The following is a 20,233-nucleotide window of genomic DNA, read 5'->3' as shown; positions in this document are numbered from 1 at the left end:
GGGGTCCTAGAATCTGAATCGTCCGGAAGTGGGGGCGGGGGTTCATCGATCCCAGCGCTCGCTGAGCTCTCCTTTCCTCCGCGTTCGCCCGTTCCCCTGCGGGGATGGGGAGGGTGCGGAAGGGTCCCGAAGGGCCGGGCCGACCGCTCCACTGGCAGAGCTCTTCCTGGCGTCCTGAGGAGCCTCAAGTGCTCTGCTCTGGATAGCGGGAACCAGAACGCTAGGGTGCCAGGTCGCTGCAGGGGTGAAATAGTGAAACTCTCTTCTCTTTACTTTGCAGGCTGGCTAATTGCCTCCAAGTTTGCGGCAAAAATTGAGAATCCGTCAGAAAGACTTCCATGAATCACAAGTGACCCTGGAACTTTAGTGGGTGACAGACTTCCCAAGGCCCTCACTTCTACTGAATCCGAATCACTAAGGGTGCAGCCAAGTTTCTTGTAACAGCCTTTGCAAGTGTATTTGAGCAGGTCAAGTTTGAAAACCACCTGGCTTGAATTCAGCAGAGGCGGCCTCTAAATCGGCTCCTCTGGGACATAAACCAGCAACTTCCAACACCTGTAGCCGAAAGGGAACACTCTAGGAAGCTGCGTTCTTCCCCTTGGTTCGTTCACTCACTGAACTGGACTGACCCGCGAGCCAGGCAAACCCCAGGGCAAACTCCACGGCAAACTCCACCTGAGACCTGATGCTAGCTAGGTAATACTCAGGTAACGTACATCCTTTGGGGCTTCCATCACCTATAAAAGGGGCTGGCCATAACATTCTTTGAAATTTGCTCTACAGCTACCCGTTGAATTGTACATGGAAAGTTATCACTTTTCAGTGTATGTGTTGTATTTCACAATAAGGAAACAACTGAAACTGTGGCACTGTAACCTGTAACATTCTTTGAAATTGCTAACTACTGTTAAATTTCACTTTGAAAGTTATATATATATATAAAATGTATGTATTTGTTATTCACACAAAAAAGGGGGGGGGGTGGCTGTGAGAATCCAGGAACAAGAGTATGAACTCAATGCATGTTAGGTTTGATACTGGGGACATCCACTAGTGGGAAAGGGTCCCATATCATGGTAAATACAGTAGCCAAAGGGCTGTGGGCACAAAGGGGATGAAGTAGGTCCTCTACTTGGTGGTGGGGAAGCCACAAAGGGCAAGGTGGAACCCCTGAACACGAGTCTGCAGAAGTAGCAGTCATTCAATAAATACATGCAAATTTATTTATAGGAATAAGATAGTTTGTTTGGGGACAGAGAAATTCAAAAGAAGTTGAGAACATTTTATTCATTTGTGATGTTCCCTCCCCAGCAGGCAGGGCAGCAAGTTCTAAGAGAAGCTAAAATTATCCCTTATTTAAAAAAAAAAAAAAATACCTCCTAGCAGTCTGGGGAGGGGATAGGGGTGAAGGGGAATCTTAAAAAAAAAAAATCCTCAATGATTCCTAATTGTTTTTGAATACAGAGGCTGGGGCAGGGGTTTCCACTGGGTTCATGAGGAAGGCATGACTTCTGTGTAGTGTTGGGGGGGAAAGGGATAGGAGTCGGGCCTTCGCAGGCGGGCCCACTAGCCCACAGAGGCCAAGATGATGTCTACTGGCAGCTCTTCCACACTTCTGGCTGTCACCTGCATTGTCACTGTGTCCAAAAGAAGCAGCCGGGAGCGCACCAGGATGTCATGTCCACCCCGGAACACACCTAAAAGGGAAGAGAGAAGTGCAGACGTATAAGGCAGGAGGGGGCATGGAGACTAGGCTGAGGGGGGCATTTAGCAGTGACAAATCAAAGCAGCTTTGGTGTGTGAAATGGGCAGTGGTCCTGGAACCAGGAGAGCTGGGCTGCAATCTCAGGGCAAGGCCCTGGGTGAGTAACTTCACCTCTCTGAGCACTGGTATCCTCAACCACAGAGTAGAGGAGATAATAATGCTCATACTATTTCAGGTTTCTGCCAAGGCACCAATTAGGGGACATATAAAGCCTATGCCTGACGTCACAGAGGGGCTCGTGCATGCTGGCTGAATCTAACAGCACAGATGAAGGGGACAGTCCCACCAAGAGAACCACAACAGCAGGTGCCTGCAAGCCCCAGGGGACTGGGTTGCTTCAGTGCGGTAAGAAGCTGATGGCTTGGGGGCTGCCAGCTGGCAGCAGGGCACTGAAGCAGCTCATCCTCCCAACCCTGTTTATAAACACTCAGCCCAAAAAAAAAAAAAAAAAAAAAAAAACCAAACCAAAAAACCCACCTCCTTTTGTTAATTGTTTTAGGCATGATATTTGTATTGGTCCCCCCTTTTTTCCTTAAACAAAGGGTCATTATATCTTAGGAAACATACAGACACAGAACCTTTTACAGTTAAAATGCTACAGTACCTGGAATTTTACTTTAAAATAATCTGAGGGTAGATGGGAGTATAGATGTTTGTTGTTGAAGCATAAACACGTGGGGGTTCATTCTACTATTTTTGGGTATATTTGAAAATTTCCATGATAAAATGCTTAAAAATATCCCATTCCTATTTGAACAAGAATGACCAACCCAAAAGAAAAAACTGGACAAAGGATCTGAAAACAATTCATAGGAAAAAAAAAATACAAACTGCTCTTAAACATTTGAGAAGATGCTTAACTTCATTCAAAATATAAGAGGCTCGGGACAAGATGGCGGCATAGAGAGGAGTGGAAGCTAAGTAGTCCCCCTGGAACAACTACAAAAAACCAGAAACAACTAGTAAATAACCCAGAATAACTGCAGGGGGACAAACGAGACCATCCACTCATCATACACCAACCTGAATTGGGAGGAATGCCCGAGAACACAGCATAAAATCTGTAAGTAAAACCTGCGGAACCAAGTCGTGAGACCCCCTCCCCCACAGCCCGAGATGCAAAGCCTCGTGGTGCCAGAGAGAAGCTCTCTCCCAGCAAGCGAATACAGCTCAGCTGAGCTCCAACTGGGGTTTTAAGTAGCGAGTGTGAACTGCTCACTACAGGTACGCAGCCCCAAAAAACAGACAGAGGCTTTGGGTGATGACTGACCTTGGAGAGCTGAGGGGTCGCCTTGGACTGGGTCTGAAGGGGACTATCTGTTTCTTTTTTGGCTCAGTGGAGAAAGCCCCAGTCATTTTCAGTTTCCAGGGCTGTGACTCTGGGAAGGGTGGAGACACCACAAGCAGAGAGAGAGACCACTGAAATGCTAATGACCTCCACCTGAGGGGTCTTTCTTCTCTAGGAGGAAAGGGGTGGGGCCCTTTCCATTCAGAACCAGACCCGAGAGCCTAGGGGAACACGGCCACGTCTCCTCACACCAGTCAAGAATTACAGGCTAACAGGCGTCACCTGCTGGGCAGAAAAGCACAGAGACCTGAGGCATCAAAGGGTGGAGCAGTTTTCTAAGACACACCCACAGGGAAACCAGATACTGAATATTTCTTCCCTCTGGGACCTGAGCCTGTTCTGGTCTGGGAAAACCTGATTTGGATAACCAAGGAAACCATGCCTAGACAACAGAAAATTACAACCTACACTAAGAAAAACAAAGTTATGGCCCAGTCAAAGGAACAAACGTACACTTCAACTGAGATACAGGAATTTAAACAACTAATGCTAAATCAATTCAAAAAGTTTAGAGAAGATATTGCAAAAGAGATAGAGGCTGTAAAGGAAGCACTGGACATGTATACGGCAGAAATCAAAAGTTCAAAAAACCTACTAGTAGAATCTATGGAAATGAAAGGCACAACACAAGAGATGAAAGACACAATGGAAACATACAAAAGCAGATCTCAAGAGGCAGAAGAAAACACTCAGGAACTGGAGAACAAAACACCTGAAAACCTGCACGCAAAGGAGCAGATGGAGAAAAGAATGAAAAAATATGAGCAACGTCTCCGGGAACTCAAGGATAAAACAAAGTACAATAATGTATGTATTATTGGTGTCCCAGAAGGAGAAGAGAAGGGAAAGGGGGCAGAAGCAATAATACAGGAAATAATTAATGAAAATTTCCCATCTCTTATGAAAAACATAAAATTACAGATCCAAGAAGCGCAGCGTACTCCAAACAGAAGAGATATGAAGAGGCCTATGCCAAGACACTTAATAATCAGATTATCAAATGTCAAAGACAAAGAGAGAATCCTGAAAGCAGCAAGAGAAAAGCAATCCATTACATACAAAGGAAGCTTAATAAGACTATATGCGGATCTCTCAGCAGAAACCATGGAGGCAAGAAGGAAGTGGTGTGATATATTTAAGATACTGAAAGAGAAAAACCACCAACCAAGAATCCTGTATCCAGCAAAGCTGTCCTTCAAATATGAGGGAGAGCTCAAAATATTTTCTGACAAACAGACAATGAGAGACTTGTGAACAAGACACCTGTCCTACAGGAAATACTAAAGGGAGCACTACAGGGTGATAGAAGACAGGAGTGTGTGGTTTGGAACACAATTTTGGGAGATGGTAGCACAACAATGGAAGTACACTGAACAAAGGTAACTATGAATACGGTTGAGAGAGGAGTGGGGAGCATGTGAGACACCACAAGAAAGGAGGAAAGATAACGACCGGGACTGTGTAACTTGGTGAAATGTAGAGTATTCAACAATTGTGATAAAATGTACAAATACGTCCTTTTACGAGGGAGAACAAGCAAATGTCAACCTTGCAAGGTGTTAAAAATGGGGAGGCATTGGGGGAGGGATGCAATCAGCATAAACTAGAGACTGTAACTAATAGAATCATTGTATTATGCTTCCTTTAATGTAACAAAGGTGATATACCAAGGTGAATGCAGATAAGAGGGGGAATAGGGGAGGCATGTTAGACACTTGACATTGGTGGTATTTTTGATTCTTTATTCTACTTTGATTTAAGGTTATTTTTCCTTTTGCTGCTTCCTAGCTGTCATTTTTTTGCTTCCTCTTTCTTTTGCCTCTCTACCTTCTTTGACTCTCCCTCCTGCCTTGTGGAAGAAATGTAGATGCTCTTGTTTAGTATGAGCAGAATGTTCAATTAGGATGAACTTAAATGTTTGGAAATGAACAGGGGTGTTGGTAGCAAGATGTGAGAATAACTAACAGCGCCGAATAGTGTGTGAATGAGGTGGAAAGGGGAAGCTCAGAGTCATATATGTTACCAGAAGGAAAGTTGGAGGTCAAAAGATGGGAATGTATAAAACTGAATCCTGTGGTGGGCAATGTCCATGATCAACTGTACAAATACTAGAAATCACTTCATGAACCAGAACAAATGTATGACAATACAATTAGAAGTTAATAATAGAGGGGCATATAGGGAAGAACTATATACCATTACAAAACTATATACTACAGTTAGTAGTATTTCAACATTTTTTTCATAAAACAGTAACAAGTGTACTATATCAATACTATGAGTCAACAACTGAGGAGGGTTGGTTAGGGATAGGGGAGGTTTAGAGTTTCCTTTTCTTTTTTTCTTTTTTCATCTTTCACTCTATTTCTTGTCTGGAGTAATGAAAAGTTTCTAAAAATTGAACAAAAATTAAGTGTGATGGATGCACAGCTGTATGAGGGTACCCAGGGGCAAGTGATTGTACACTTTGGATCTTTGGATAATTGTATGGTATCTGAACAATCTCAATAAAAATGAAAAAAAAATATATATAAGAAATGCAAATTAAAATTACTCTAAAGATACTATTTTCCACCCAGACTGGCAAAGATTATAAAGTCTGGCCAGAGTGTGGGGAGTAAGGCATACAATTCCTATGGAAGGCAATTCGGAAATAATTTTGTGGCCAGTTAATGCCGTTTTTAGGAAGTAAGTTTACAGATATCCTCAGGGCATACTTCCAAAATAAAGTGTGTGTTGTGTGTTTGTGCGCTGTTCAGTGTAGCACTGTTTGTAACGGCCAAAGATTGCCAACAACCTCCATGCTCATCAGTAGGGGACCTGCTTCTATAAAATTAGGAACATCCATACAATGGAAGACTGGGCAGCTAAGAAAATGAATAAGGAAGTCCTACATATCGACAAGGAAGAACTCCACAATGCACCGTCACATGAAAAGCAAAGCGCTGAACAACATGGATACAATTTATATACAAACATTTGAATTTAAAAAAGGGAAATATATGTCTTAGCTTTTATATCCATAAAATAACTGGAAGGATATACAGACATTTTTGTAACAGTAACACTGGTTGCCTCTTGGAGAGGAAACTGGATGGCTGGTAGCAAGGACTGGGAGGAACACATTCCCTTGCAGATTGTCTCATATTTTTTAACCTTAAACTCTGTGAACTGTGAATCCCCGTGTTCCCTGTGGGGTTCCTCAGCCCAGGATCCAGTGGCATCCAAGCTGTGACTGACCCCGGCCCTGGCCCCGTGGAAATGCTGCTTACCGGCCAGGAGCAATGTGTGAGTGTTCTTGTTATCCGGCACTTTGTCTGACTTCTCACAAGGGTGCATCCCCAGGAACTTCACAATATTGCCCACAGCCTCTGTGGAGAGAAATCCCAGTGTCATCACACCACACATCCATTTTCCCCTTTGTGCCACCACCACGCCGCCACCCCTCAACCCTGCTGAAGGAAAGAAGCGCCATTTGAAGTGTGTGCTCTAGACGTGGCATGAATCTTTGGGGTTTGGGCGAGTGGGAGGTGAGCAGTGGCCAAGGGTCTAGAAAAGCAAGAAGACCAGAAATGGCATCCCCAGGATTTTACCTTCAAGTGTCTTGATGGTAGACAAGGTGAAAGTTTCTTCCTTCTCAAACTCGTCTCCTACCTCATCCCAGGCTGCTTCAAAGTTCAGCTTCATGACCTTTTGTATGTGATCAACTACAGTGACTTCCAGATCTTCTAGCTGGGGAGAGGTAGAGTGGCAGCTTGGAACACATCCCCTGCTCTGTACCCCTGAGCCTCTGCTCTGAATTCATCCACTCATCCCTTCCTATAACACTTTCAGGCAGTGCTGGCCCTGTGCTGAGGACTGTGCCTGGCTCTGGGGACACACAGCAACTTGACTGGCTATCTGTCCTTGAGGTACTCACAGCCCAGTGCTGTCCCTTCAGTGAAAAATGCCTTACCCCAAGCATCAACCTAACAAAATTTCATTCATGCTAGGATTGTCAGCTGAGAGATCACATTTCTTCTGAAGCCAGCCTGGAGTCAGTGCCTTGAGGATCCCGCATCAAGGAACTGTGGGGATGCTCTCATCAAGGTCTGCCTCTGAGGACTTGTCACTCCTGGTGGCCTGTGAGCTCCTCAAAAGCAAAGGCCATTCCTGATTGAAGAGATCCTCCCACCTCCCTCTACTGAGTCCCCAGGGCCTGACTTATACGCCTATGCCCTGCCGGAACCTGATACATTACACCTCCCGCCCACCCACCCACCCACCAACCTTGGACTGACTCTACATAAAGGATCTCCATGCATATATCCAGTAGATCTTCACAGGAACTAAATAAAAGTCAGCAGAAGGCAGGACTCAGAGCCAGCTCTCTCAAGGAGTGCACTTGGTCTTAGGTCAGTTCCTGACATTTGGGTCATTTCTGATTCAGCTAAGGCCCATCCTCAACTATTGCTGCAGGATGACTTGATGGTGGCTGTCAGCTGTGCTCCAGAGTGACTTGTCTTTCTAGGCATGAGGATTTCTAACAATGCCTGTTCCCAGGCTGTGCACTGAACCACCAAACATGGTCAAATGCCCAAAGGATCCTGTACTTGACTCTATCCAAGCACAGAGAAGTGGAATTGGGAGGGCTATTCCAGTGCATAAAAAGACTGTCCATGGCTTGGATAGAGAGGCCACATCTGGGCGGCGGTGGAGGTTCTCTGGGGGTGACTATTAAGCATGGATATGGGTGGGCTTAGCCTCTCCTTTGCAGTAACAAACTTCATAAGGGCAAGTTCCAAGATGGAGTGCTCAGCCTTCTAAATTGGTAGCCCCCAATGCTTGTGAGAATATCATTAATTCCTCAGTGAGGAAATTTAATATTTCCACATTTTCCCCCAGTCCCTAAAGGAGGCTTTGCAAATACATTTTTATTCTCTGCCCAAATTACTCTGGGATGTACTGGGGCTTCACACTAACCTGTACAAACCAACCAAATTTCACTCCCTTTTCAACGTTCCTTGTAATTATGTTGTTTGAATAAATCAACCATACAAGTAAAAAAAAAAAAAAAAAAAAAGACTGTCCAGCAGATACAAATGAACTCTATCTAGAAAGCAATTTGACAATATGAATCAAAAGTCTTAAGATCAAGCTTGTACTTCTTGACCCAATTATTCTCCTTCAAGGAATCTATCCTAAGTAAATACTCTGAAATGCCAAATAAAAATTTGTATCCTAAGGGATGTTTAATGGAATAGGTGTAACATTGTTGCTTGTTGGGAGGGAAACCTCCTAGATGGCTTGGTAGCAAGGTTGGGGAAGAAGACATTCCATTGCTGCTCTTTTTATACTTTTTTGAATTTAAACTCTGTAAATTTTAAAAAATAGTGAAAATTTAGAAACCCAAATGTCCAACGTTAGAGAAATGAACAGTCAAGTGGGTTATGATAAATCTATCTAATAGAATATTCTGAAGCCATTAAAAATTTGTGTTTATGAAGTATTTGTAATGCTATGAGAAAATACATCCACTATAATGTTACGTGGAAAAAAGCAAGATTTTATAATGTACAGGATGACCTCAATTCTACACCATTCCCTAAAAAAAACTCCCAAGGATTAAGGATAATGCTTTCCTATTTGTTTATACTTTCTCTTTCTATTTCCCAAGTTTTCTTTTTTTACAAATAAGCATGTATTTTTATAAGTAAAAATAAATAACAAATAAAAATAAAAAATTAGGAGTGCTATAATGCCAAAAAAAAAAAAAAAAAGCTGTTCTGCAGGGTCAGGCCCCAACTTGACATGAGTTTCTTACCACATATTCATCCTCATAGCCTTCGTCGTCGGTCTCCCCAGTGGTGGGGTCACAGTCCTTGACAGTGAACTTCATCATGCAGCTAAATGTGCAGGCCACTGTGGGAAGAAAGGCTGGGGGTCAGGGTGTCCCCAACCACTGGGGGATGAGCTCCTCCCAAGGGCAGAAGGGCCACCAGCCTGCTCTCTAGGCCTCTGCTGGATGACATGTAGCAGCAACACGCCACTCCAACCCCACAAACTGGCACAGAGTGCACCACCTTGTAGCACAGGAAAGTCAAGTCATGGGTCCGAGGCATTCCCTCATGGGGAAGGAAGAGAAAAGAAAGCAGAGTCGATGCAGGATGGCTACGTCCACAGAAGAGTCCTGGGCTCACCAGCCCAGACCTGGGAGGAGTGAACTTGGCATGTTTAAATGTTTGTGCCTGTCTCTTTGGGAGACGACAGGGTATAATGGTCTGAGAACCAGAAAGACCTGCCTTCTGCCTCTTACCAGCCATATGAACTCAGACAAGTCATTTAGCCTGAGTCTCAGTTTCCTCATTTATGAATCGGGACAGTAGCACTTACCCTTGTAGGTGTGCTATGAAGACTACATGAGACAATATACGAAAAGTGCCATTCTTCTTCTCAGGACTGCAATCAAGGAGCTGAAGCTTCCTACCCTGTACTGAGCCCCTGGACTCCCAGGAGGCCAGGGTGGTTTTGGAGAGAAGCTCACCAGCTGTGGGGTCTTCCTTGGGCAGTGCCACCAGTGTGTAGCAGGTCCCGGGCTGGTTGTAGGGCAGGCTCCGGGCAGGCACATAGCACAGCACCTCATAGGCCTCAGTGGGCTCCATGTGCACTGTGACGTTCTCCAAAGTCTGGTCGTTGAGTGTGTTAGTGCAGTCAAACTGGATGGGGTGGGAGAGGGGGAGCTTAGACCTTGTCCTAGGTCCAAGCTGGGCCACAGAGGGAGAGCTGTGAGGGCTCACCTCTCACCCAGGGTGATTCCCCTCTCAGTCACCTGCCCCAGGTTCCCTGTGTCCGTATTTACACTCAGGAGGAAAGGTCCTGGGGCAAGAGGGTACTGCTTGGTGACAGACCATGTCATCCAATAGGGCTCCCGACCACCTCGGTGTGCCATGACCCTACAAGACCCATCAGACCTGGGACCACCCCGAGGTCTCAGCCGTCCCTGCTCACCTGAAACACCATGTGGTCAGTGAAGGTGTGCTTGGTGCAGCGGATGACGTACTCCGTCTCTGACTCAGTGAGGGCCACGGGCTCAGGCGAGGACTTGAAGAGGGGCCCCAGCCCACGGAATTCTGGCACCGCTGCCAACTGCTCTGAAACCCACAGGCCACACGGTCACTCAGTCCCTTGGTTCTCAGAGCAACTTATGAAGGTTTTGAATAAATTCTCATGAAGAATTCCCATAGTCTTCCACCTTACCTAAGATGGGACGGCTATAGGTATACAACGGGCTACTCTGTTTCCTGAATATATCTATACATTTTCTCAGGTCCCTGACTTTGCTCCAGTTGGGCTACCTACCAGGAATACTTTCCCTCTTCCCCACGAAAGACCTCATACACAAAAAACTGTCTGGGAGACCCCAACATCCTAAACCTAATCCCAGCTGAAGACTTCCTCAACTTTAGAGGCTCAGCAAGGATTCTTAAGGTAGAACCAGGGATGGGGGAACAGGGGGTGGAGGACTGGAGCGAATGCTTAATGGATACAGAGTTCCCATTTGGGATGACGGAAAAATTTTGGTAACTGATGGTGATGACACTAGCATAACATGTGAATGAAATTAAGGCAAATGAATCATATATTTGAAAGTGGTTAAACAGGACGTTTTATGTTGCATATATGTTACACCACAATAAAAAAAAAGTTAGGAAAAAAAATAAGGTGGAAGTTAAGAAAAGAATGGAAAGACGAGATGAATGCTGTTATGGCTACAAAATTGGGCAAGAGAACAAACTGGTCCTATACATTTGTCAGCTAAGATGAACAACCAGTGAAGAAGCATTTCAGAAGCAGAGTTTTATAGAAAACCCAACTTAGAATGGACTGTGGGCATCTGGTAAGGCCTATTCCTGCACTCATCGCCAAGTTCCAGTACCAGGCTCCAGGACCATGGAGTGCCACCCTGGTCTGGTGTTCCTTGTGGGCTGAAGAGAATAACCAATTTTAAGGAGACACCCGGCAGATGTCTGCCCATGGTATCAGTCCATGATGACTGTTGCTTTCCTCCACAGGCTAGAGCAGGATTCCTCAAATTATGGTCCACGGATCACCTGCAGCAGAATCGTCTGGAAGGGCTTGTTAAAAATTCAGATTCCTGGACCCATCCCAAATCTGCCATATCAGAACCTCTGGGGTTGGAGCCCAGGAATCTGCATATCTAACATGTTTCCACAGATGATTCTGTATGTATACTGATATTTGAAGACCGCTGCTCTAACACTGTCAACTTGGCTTCCCCATTTGATTGAACTCCAGGACAGGAAGAGGGGACTGAGGCCAGGAACCTGATATGAGTCCTGGACTTAGGAGGCACTCAATTCCTGGTTCAGATTTATATAGAGAAAGCAGGCATTCTTGTTATTATTTTTGCTTTCCTCCCCAACAAAGAGGCAGCCTGCACCATCGCTTCAGAGCTCTGCAGCCTGAAAGGCTGTATCTAATGAGTGTGGCTGGCAATGGAAGCCCAGAAAGAGCCAGGTTGGGCGTGAAGAGGGACATCCGAGCCACCAGGACCTTGAGCCCCAGAGTGCTTTCCTATCGGAATTTATTTCATCGGGCATCAAGTCTTTGACCCTACCACTTCCCATCTGGGGAGTTCTGTTAGAAGATATCAGTTCATGCCTCTGCGTTTCAGACTCTTTGTTTGTAAAATAGATATAAGAATTCTGCTCACAGGGTTGTTATGAAGATAAATGAGGCGATAAATGTCAAAATCTAGCAAAGTTCCTGGAATTAAACGTGCTTAATAAATGTTAGGCTTTGGACGATCTGTTTAAAAGTAGAATTCATACCTTTTAAGAGTCAAAGAAGGAATGTTCCTTGAAAGGTGTGATAGACAGAAGAACAGCCCCTTCACTCCCCTAAAATGTCTACATCCCAATCCCTGGAACCTGAGAATATGTTACCATACGTGGTAAAAGGGACTTTGCAAACGTGATTGAGGATCTCGAGAAGGGGAGACTAGCCTGGCTTATCTAGGTGGGCCCAATGTGATCACAAGGGTCCTTCTAAGAGGGAGGGAGGAGGTTGGAGTCGGAGAAAGAGACCGGAAGACGCTATGCTGCTGGCTCTGAAGATGGAGGAAGGAGCCATGAACCAAGGAATGCAGGCAGCCTCTAGAAACCGCCCATCTCAACATGGTGAGACTCATTTTGGACTTCTGGCCTCACAATTATAAAATAATACATTTGTGTTGTTTTAAGCCACTTAGTTTGTCACAATTTGTTATAGCAGCAATAGGAAACTAACACAGAAGGAAAGGTTTGGGGTTAGTGATCCCAGTTAACTCAGGATTCTTTGAATTTGAAAAATATTACGTCAACAAAGGATAATATTCTGGAATGGAATGGAAAAGGGGGGGGGATTTAATTTTTACTCCAAGAATGATCAAGAGCCTAGTGCAAGGTAGGAAAGCAATGTGCTATGTGCTCTGATACAGAAAATAAAAGACAAAACGTGAAGGACTGCACAGAACTACTTAAGAGGAGACAGAAGAGCTAGGGTGGGAGTGACGAGCTCCAGAGATCAGGGAGGGCTTCAAGGAAGGAGAAGGGTTTGTGCTAGTCCATGAAGGTAGGAATTTAGTGGGTGGGGATGAGGATAAAATGGCCTGGCAGTTAGACGCAGTCTTCCACTTAAAAAACACAAGCCCAGAGAGACAGATGGGAACCTAAGTGAAAAACTTACAAGCAACATGGACCAAATACATCTGGAACCTAAGAGAAAAATACCAGTTTCTCAGGACCCCAAGTGTGCTGAATCAGACGTTCTGAACTGGCCTGGGCTCCAGGGACAAGAGTCCCTGAAACCAAGGCTGAGCGGCAAAGGTATGAGGCAGTTTGATCTGAATCTTAATCCCATCCCCTCAACTCTGGCTGTGCAAACTCAGGCAAGTTGCTTCATCTCTCTGAACCTCCAATTCCTCAGACACCAAATGACTTAATAACCTCCATCTCTTAACTCTGAGGGTCAAATGTGATAATATGTCTAAAGAACTCTCTAGGCCCAGCACTCAGGGGAGGCCCGATAAAATAACCATTCTGACTTTTATTCATTCTCCTGAGGGGAGCGACTAGCCCAAGGCTGAGGAGGCCAAGCCCAGCTCCTGAGGGCCCCGCCCAGCACTGTTACTCACCCTGGAAGATCTCCTGTCGCGTGGCTGCCACTTTCTCAGGCTGCTTGACTGCTGTGATGGGGGTGCTTTCTGCAGGAGCAAACACAAGTGATGATCGACAACTCCGGTCACTGTGCAGCATGGTGGTGACCACAGTGCCGTTACTTAGGGACTATAATTTAAACTCTCCTGAGAGAGTGTGAAGCAGAAAACACATAAGAGAGCAAGTGTCTGTGTGTATATGTGTGTCTTCTTCTCCCAGAGCCAGAGACAGAAAGGCATGGTCCCCCTAATCCTGGACAGCTTAGTGGCTTCATGGCCGCTGCAGATTCTCCAGTGGAGGCCTGGCCCTGAGAGCCTCTGGCTGGGGTGCAGAGCTTACCTGTTCTCTGCTCTGTAATGGGTGTGGTGGCCAGGGGGACAGACTTGAGGTCGAAGGGTTTCTCCGAGGGTTCTAGAGTGTACTGCTGCAGAGCCCTCTCCAGACCAGGGATGGAGACAGTCAGACCTAGAGGCCAGTGGGAGAGAGATCACTCTGCCTGGAAGATGTGACGGAGCACTTGCCAGGAATCACCCCCTCCACCACCTGGGAAGATCGAGGCTCTGGGGTCCCACACTGAGTCCCAGGAAGATAGAGGCTCTGGGGTCCCAAGCTGAGTACGTCATGTAACTGTTCATTTTCTCATCTACATACTCCTTCACAGGGTAGGTGTGCGGAGTGTGTGTGTACACACACACACACACACACACACACACACGAGTGTCTTATAAAATGTAAAGTACTACAAAAACAGAAGTTTTTATTAATGACTAGTGTTTCAATCCAGTGGGCTCTTGCCACCCAAACTGCTGTGACCCACATGGTCCTGGGTCTCCTGAGGGTACAGTGATGCTGTGGCATCATCACTTGATGTCCAGCCAGGAGAACTGTGTCTCGGATTTCCCCTCTCCAGGGAGGGTGCACCTGCTCAGGAGCTACAAGTGGGTCCACAGCTCGAGTAAGGGGCTAGGTCAAGGACGGCCAAGGGAAGGTTCACCGTTCAAGATGTAGCCTGCGTTGAGGGCCTTCTGCTTCTGCTCCAGGACGTTGAGATAGAAGGTGGCTCGGTCCCTTACTTCGTTGTCATCGTCCATCACACACCTGCAGCCGGACATAAGGTGCTCCTGAATGGGGCCCAGGAGGGGTGCAGGGGAGGATCCCACAGGGCCTCGTCAGGGCATGGGGAGAGGAAGCAGGTCCCTTAAAGTGCTAAGAACTCAGTCTTAGATGTGGTATGCAGGCAACTCTTGAATGACGGCATCAGAACACACAGAGGGGCCCATAAGACCAACTAGGAGATAATGGCCACATTCGCTCCCCCAGACCCTTTCCTGAAAGCCCACCCAGTGAGGGTGGCAATCTCTTGGAGCCAGTAGTATACGTCCAAAAGAACTCAGTATGATCCAGCAATTCCACTCAAGAGAAAGGAAAACTTATGTTCATACAAATACGTCTACATAAATGTTCACAGTAGCAGAAACAAACCAAATATCCATTAATTGAGAAATGGATAAACAAAATGTGGCATAGTCACACAGTGGAATAGTATTCAGCCACAAAGAGAATGAAGTACTGATACACATGACATGAACCTGGAAAACATCATACGAAGAGAAAGAAGCCAGACACGCAAAAGGCCTACATATCATATGATTTCGTTTTTATGAACATCCAGAAAAGTAGGTTCGTGGTTGTCAGGGGGTTTGGGAAGAGTGGGGAGTGACAGCTAATGGGTACCAGGTTTCGCTGTGGGGCGATGAAAATATTTTGAACTTTGACTGTGGTGATGGTTGCACAACTTCGAATATACTAAAAACCACAGAAATGTACGCTTTAGATGGAACAATTGCATGATAGGTGAGTTACAGCTTAACAAAGCTGCTTTAAAAAAAAAGAAAAAAAAAAAAGCTCCCAAGTTAATAGTCACCTCTGGGTGGTGGGATTTTACATGATATTTGTTTTCATGCTTTTCTATACTTTCTCTTTTTTAATTTTCCCTACAATCAATAGTTATATAAGTCTTCTCCCCCTTTGCAGCTGAAAAAAGAAGGAAAACCCCTGGGCCCAAGGGAACGGTTATCTACAAGGGCCCTACAGCCTCGACTCACCTCTTCAGCAGCACCAAGATGCTGGGTAACATTTCTTCATTCTGGGCTCCAAACTTGGCCAGAGCACTCACTGCGCCTGTGTTTATGAAGCAACTAGGATTTACTAATGCATGCTGGCAATACACCGTTTGGGCACTCCTGGTGCTCAGACTCAGTTTTTAGGCTGAAGAGCCCCAAAGCCAAGCGGCCTCGAGCCAGCAGGCCCAAGCCAGCCATAAGCACAATGAACATCCTGGGTGGATCTCGGCACCTCCTGGGCCTCAAGGTCCTCATCCATCTGGTGGAGAGGGAGCCCAAGGACACCAGAGGCTCCTTCCAGGGTTCCAGGAGCTGTTTTCATCATCCACTATGAGGAGGCCACAGAAGCTGGCTACGACCTCAAGCTTCTGTATCCAAATAGCCTCAGTTCACAGTGAAGCCTTAAGTTAATATAAATGAGAAAATGAACTATTATTTAATGAATACAGATTGCTGGAAGAATATAATCTGTCCAGTGGGGACATGAGAAGAGAACAGAAAATACAAAATAAAATTTAAAATATGATGGTTAAACACACACTTTAAGAGGGTGAATTTAAACACCAGCAGGTAATGAAACTTTAAAAAACTAATAAATCAGTAAAACAAAATGAAGGGGTTGAGAACCACACACCTCGATGAGCTCTAAGCCCCTTCCTACGATGTTATAAAAACCTGAGCCTCTGAGGCGAGTGGGTTCCGACAGCGCACAGGTCCGTCTGCTGGGACAGCCACTCGAGTACAAGGACAAGCCCACGTCCGGCCCTGCCTCAGACCCACCTGCTCGGACCTCCTCGTGCTCCAGAACCACTCGGTTGTAGATGAAGCGGATGTATTTGGAGGGGCTGTTGGTCTTGGGCCCCTCCTGGCCTAAGAGGTGCAGGATGCGCGTGGCCAGCACGGTGAACTCACAGTCCTCGATGAACTCGCACAGGTGCGACAGCCCCGTCTCCTTGCTCTCCGAGTTCTCCTCGATGATGCTGATGATGCAGTCCACAATGGCACGCTTGTACTCAAAGCCACCCTGCAGCCAGGGAGGAGGGTGGAGCTGAGCATGGAGGCTGCTCCCTCCAGGAGTAGCTGAGGCCCAGAGCCTACCCGGAGCCAGGGACTGTGGTGTAAACACAGAAACTGGAGGCAGGAGACCTGGCTTCTTGTCCCACCTTTGCCACCGACTTTTGATGTGACCTTAAGTAAGTCATTTAATTCCTGGACCTCTCATGTTTTTTGGGTAAAACAAAAGGCTTAGACTGCATGCTCACTGGGGCCTTTCCGCTTCCAATAGTAGATGACAGAAACATTTTGGGTCCTCCTTCCCTTCCCAATTTCGAGATAAGACAAAGAGCAGAATTCGGCAATTGAGAGTCAGAAGGTTCCAGTTCAAATCTGGGTTCTCCTATTCACAGACTGTAATGACACAGGTGCCAAGGCACGTAACCTTATTAAATGAAGCAGGCTGGATGGGAACCATGGGGCAATGGAGAGGGCCCATCCGCTCGAAAGAAGGCAGGCTCTACTCAGTCAAGTGTTGCAAGATAGTACAAGATTTTCCAAGAGAAATGTGACATCTATTGTTTTTTTTTTTTTAATATGAAATATCCTGATTTTAAAATGCTGCCTATGATTCAAAAATTTTCAAACTTTGTACAATCTAAATAGAACTTGTCTGTGGACCGGATTTGGCCCCACTGTTACCAGATCACAACTTCTGTTTTAGGGCATTAGCTGCACCACAGGAACCCTCCTAATAAGGACAATAAGAACCCTTAGTGTGCTTACCTTGCAAGCTACTTTGAAGAATAAATGTTATTTGTATGAAAAGTGAATTGTATCTCAATAAAGCTGTTTTTTAAAAAGCATGTGTGCAGGTACACTGTAAACCTTCTAATACTATCACACTATCGTTCATATCAGTTCTACAGCCAGCCAGCTAGCCAGCCTGATGGGCCCCAAGAAACTCGGAGGAATTGCAGAAAGATTCTGTCCAGGAGGAATAACTAGCCCCTCTGCAAGAACGACAGCTCTGCTTCTAGAAGACAAGGCCTCAGTGCCAAAGTGCTGAGGTCTAATGAGTGATCAGCCCTACCCTTAACTATGACACAGAACCAGGTATTTCCCTGGGAAGCCTGGGGGAAAAGCACAGGCTTTGGAGCCAGGCTGGCAGACACTTACTGGTCACGTGACCGCAGGCAGGTCACTTCACCTCTGTGAGCCTCGGTTTCCTGATTTTTAAAGGGGGGAAGCAATACTTACCAACAAGGTAGACTGCTATGAAACTCACAAGACAGAGTATGCTGTGAAGAGAGGCTACAGAGTGCCAGGTCACTCACTGAAGGCTCACTACGCCTGAGTGCCCTTCTCCCTTCTAACATTCTTGGGAAACCCAAAGACCCCCAAGGCCCTGGCTACTCTGTGGTCTTGGTCCAAGGGTCACTCTGGGGTTGGAGGGCAGGGGGACTGAATATCTGGGTATCATGAATAATCAGCATCTGCGCCTCTGAACTAAACTGATTTTGTTCAGACATCCAAGAAAGGTTGTCTCAGTACACTGCTAATTCATGTCAGGGATAAAAATAGAAACAACTTCACAAAATTAGCATCAGTTTCACAAGAAACCGCCCTTGAACACCTGCAAGGCTCTGGCTATTTCCACACAGGTCCACGCCAATAGAGAACATACACCTCCCCATCTTCTGCACCAGCATAACCTCAGGGCAGCTGTGGTACCTTTCAAGCCAGGATGATGAGTCATTAGAGTTACCACAGTTATGAACTGCAGTAGGTGCACATTCATACCATCGGTCCACAAAGAGCTTGAAAGACCTCAGGCTCTAGGAAATCTTCCACCTAGGCAACAGCTTGGTCTGGTTACAAGAAGAGGCTCTTAGCTTGGAGCTGGGCAGTCACTCACTGCCTGTGTCAGGTGACCTTGTGTGCCCCAGAGGGCCCCGCTCTTACCTCTTCCCGCAGCATGGTGAACAGGAAGTTCATGAGGACGGCGTGTTTGCGAGGATACTTCTGACACAGGGCACTGATGGCCTGGACAACCACGACCTGAGTCAGACAGACATGTGTGAGCAGCAGCCTCCCTGCTGCGAGGACAGATGTATTCAATTGACTAAGTGCCAACTGGGTCCTTTCCTAGGTGAGGCCAGGCCCTGGGGTGGCCCAAAGGGCAAGGAGGTGAAAGGAAGCCCACCAGGGGCCACACATCCTGGAGCTCAGCCACAGCAGTCCCACAGCCCCAAATTCAGACTCTGGGCCCCCCAACTCTGCTCTTCTACTCAAACCTCAAGAAAAGTCTACAAGTTCCCTCTTCGCCCAACTTGGTCTTGATTCTCTCCCTATCCCCTGATGATTGCTCCTCTGTCATCAAGGCTGCCACTTTGGTGGTTTGTCCTTGGCCATCTCTTCCCATACGTGGTCTCGTCAGCAACCTCATCTCCTCCAATGGCTTTGATTACCTCATACGTCACTGACTCCCAAATCTTTATCTTGTCTGAGCTCCAGACCTGAACTTCTGTCTACCCTAGACAACTCCATCTTGCTGCCCACATCACCTCAACTCATCATGTCTATGATTATAGTCCCATTATTTTCCTCCTTCCCTTGTTCAAGATCTGATTCTCCTCATCCTTCCCAAACTGATCAGTGGTACCACTACCAAACCAAACTAGAAAAGGGGGTCATCTTTGATGACATGCATCCCTCACCCCATGCCCTGGCAACTGGCTTTATTTCCTGAAGAGCTCTCAGGTCCATCCCCTCCCCCTCCTCCCGCTGCCCAGGTGAGACTGCTGTCACCATTCTTCTGATCTACTGTGACAGTCTTCTCCTCTCTGATCTCCTCACTCCAATGAATCCTCCACATTGTTCCAGAAGGCTCTTTCTAACATGCAGACCACACCTGCTGGGTCACTTGACAGTTCATGAAACATTTTTGTAACCCACAGGCGGAGTATGTTTCTGTACACTTTGCATGAACCATAAACCATAAACCCACCATGCTACAATTATTTGTATTATTGGCTGCCCTGATTAAAACTGTCCCATCACATACATGATTCCATTTGTATAGCAATTGTGAAATGACAAAATCATAGAAATTGAAAATAGATCAGTGGTTGCCAGGGTCTAGGGATGGGTGAGACTATAAACGTTAGAGTCTCCTGATGATGGTGGTGGTTACGCATCTGATAAAACTGCACAGAGTCATACACACCCATACAAAGACACACACAAATGAGTGCAGATGTATGGATTGTGTCAATGTCAATTTCTTGGTTTCCATGCTGTACTGTGGGTGTGCGGGATATTGGCAGGGGATTGGGGGAGGAGCACACAGTACTTAGTATGCAACCTCCTGGGAATCTATAGTTAGTTCAAAATAAAAGACATAAAAAATCCCCCAAGTGAGGAAAGCACAACTCTGATTATACTGAAAGCCACTGATTGTAAATGTTGGATGGATTGTATGGTGCGAATAAACTGCTCAAAAAAAAAATAAAATCCACCACCCCCTTCCCCCTATAAATCAAAGCTGTTTATCATGATGCACGAAGTCCTAACTGATCTGGTCCCTGCCTACTCTCTGACTTCATCACCCACCACCATCCCCAAAGCTCGTGATCCCTCACTGGCCATGTCTCTCCCTCCTGTTTATGGTCAATCTCTGTCTTTTCTCCCTGATCTTCCCAAGGCTGGCTTGCTTGCATTATCCTGGCTTAGCCTTCCCAGACCATGATGATCCTGGCAACCTCTGTTATTTCTGTCATCAAATTACCACGGTCTGAGATGATCT

General features: G+C 46.1%; 1 protein-coding gene across 1 annotated transcript in view; it reads right to left on the bottom strand.

Annotated features, from left to right (window-relative positions):
* Positions 1–1,200: 1,200 nt before the first annotated feature.
* Positions 1,201–20,233, bottom strand: part of COPG1 (COPI coat complex subunit gamma 1) — a 30,069-nt gene continuing 11,036 nt past the window's right edge. The window contains exons 13-24 of the mRNA XM_037802985.1: positions 18,391–18,486; positions 16,213–16,456; positions 15,415–15,490; positions 14,304–14,407; positions 13,649–13,774; positions 13,288–13,356; positions 10,101–10,243; positions 9,637–9,808; positions 8,917–9,014; positions 6,707–6,845; positions 6,386–6,484; positions 1,201–1,697 (exon numbers count right to left, since the gene is read on the bottom strand). Of these exons, the coding sequence (XP_037658913.1) occupies positions 1,567–1,697; positions 6,386–6,484; positions 6,707–6,845; positions 8,917–9,014; positions 9,637–9,808; positions 10,101–10,243; positions 13,288–13,356; positions 13,649–13,774; positions 14,304–14,407; positions 15,415–15,490; positions 16,213–16,456; positions 18,391–18,486 (1,497 nt within the window). The 3' untranslated portion in view covers positions 1,201–1,566. The remainder of the gene's footprint in view (positions 1,698–6,385; positions 6,485–6,706; positions 6,846–8,916; positions 9,015–9,636; positions 9,809–10,100; positions 10,244–13,287; positions 13,357–13,648; positions 13,775–14,303; positions 14,408–15,414; positions 15,491–16,212; positions 16,457–18,390; positions 18,487–20,233) is intronic.

Source organism: Choloepus didactylus, chromosome 1 (genome assembly GCF_015220235.1).
Source record: "Choloepus didactylus isolate mChoDid1 chromosome 1, mChoDid1.pri, whole genome shotgun sequence".
NCBI lineage: Eukaryota > Metazoa > Chordata > Mammalia > Pilosa > Megalonychidae > Choloepus > Choloepus didactylus.
The sequence above is the reverse complement of the archived record's forward strand: the minus strand, read 5'-3'. Positions and strand labels throughout refer to the sequence as shown.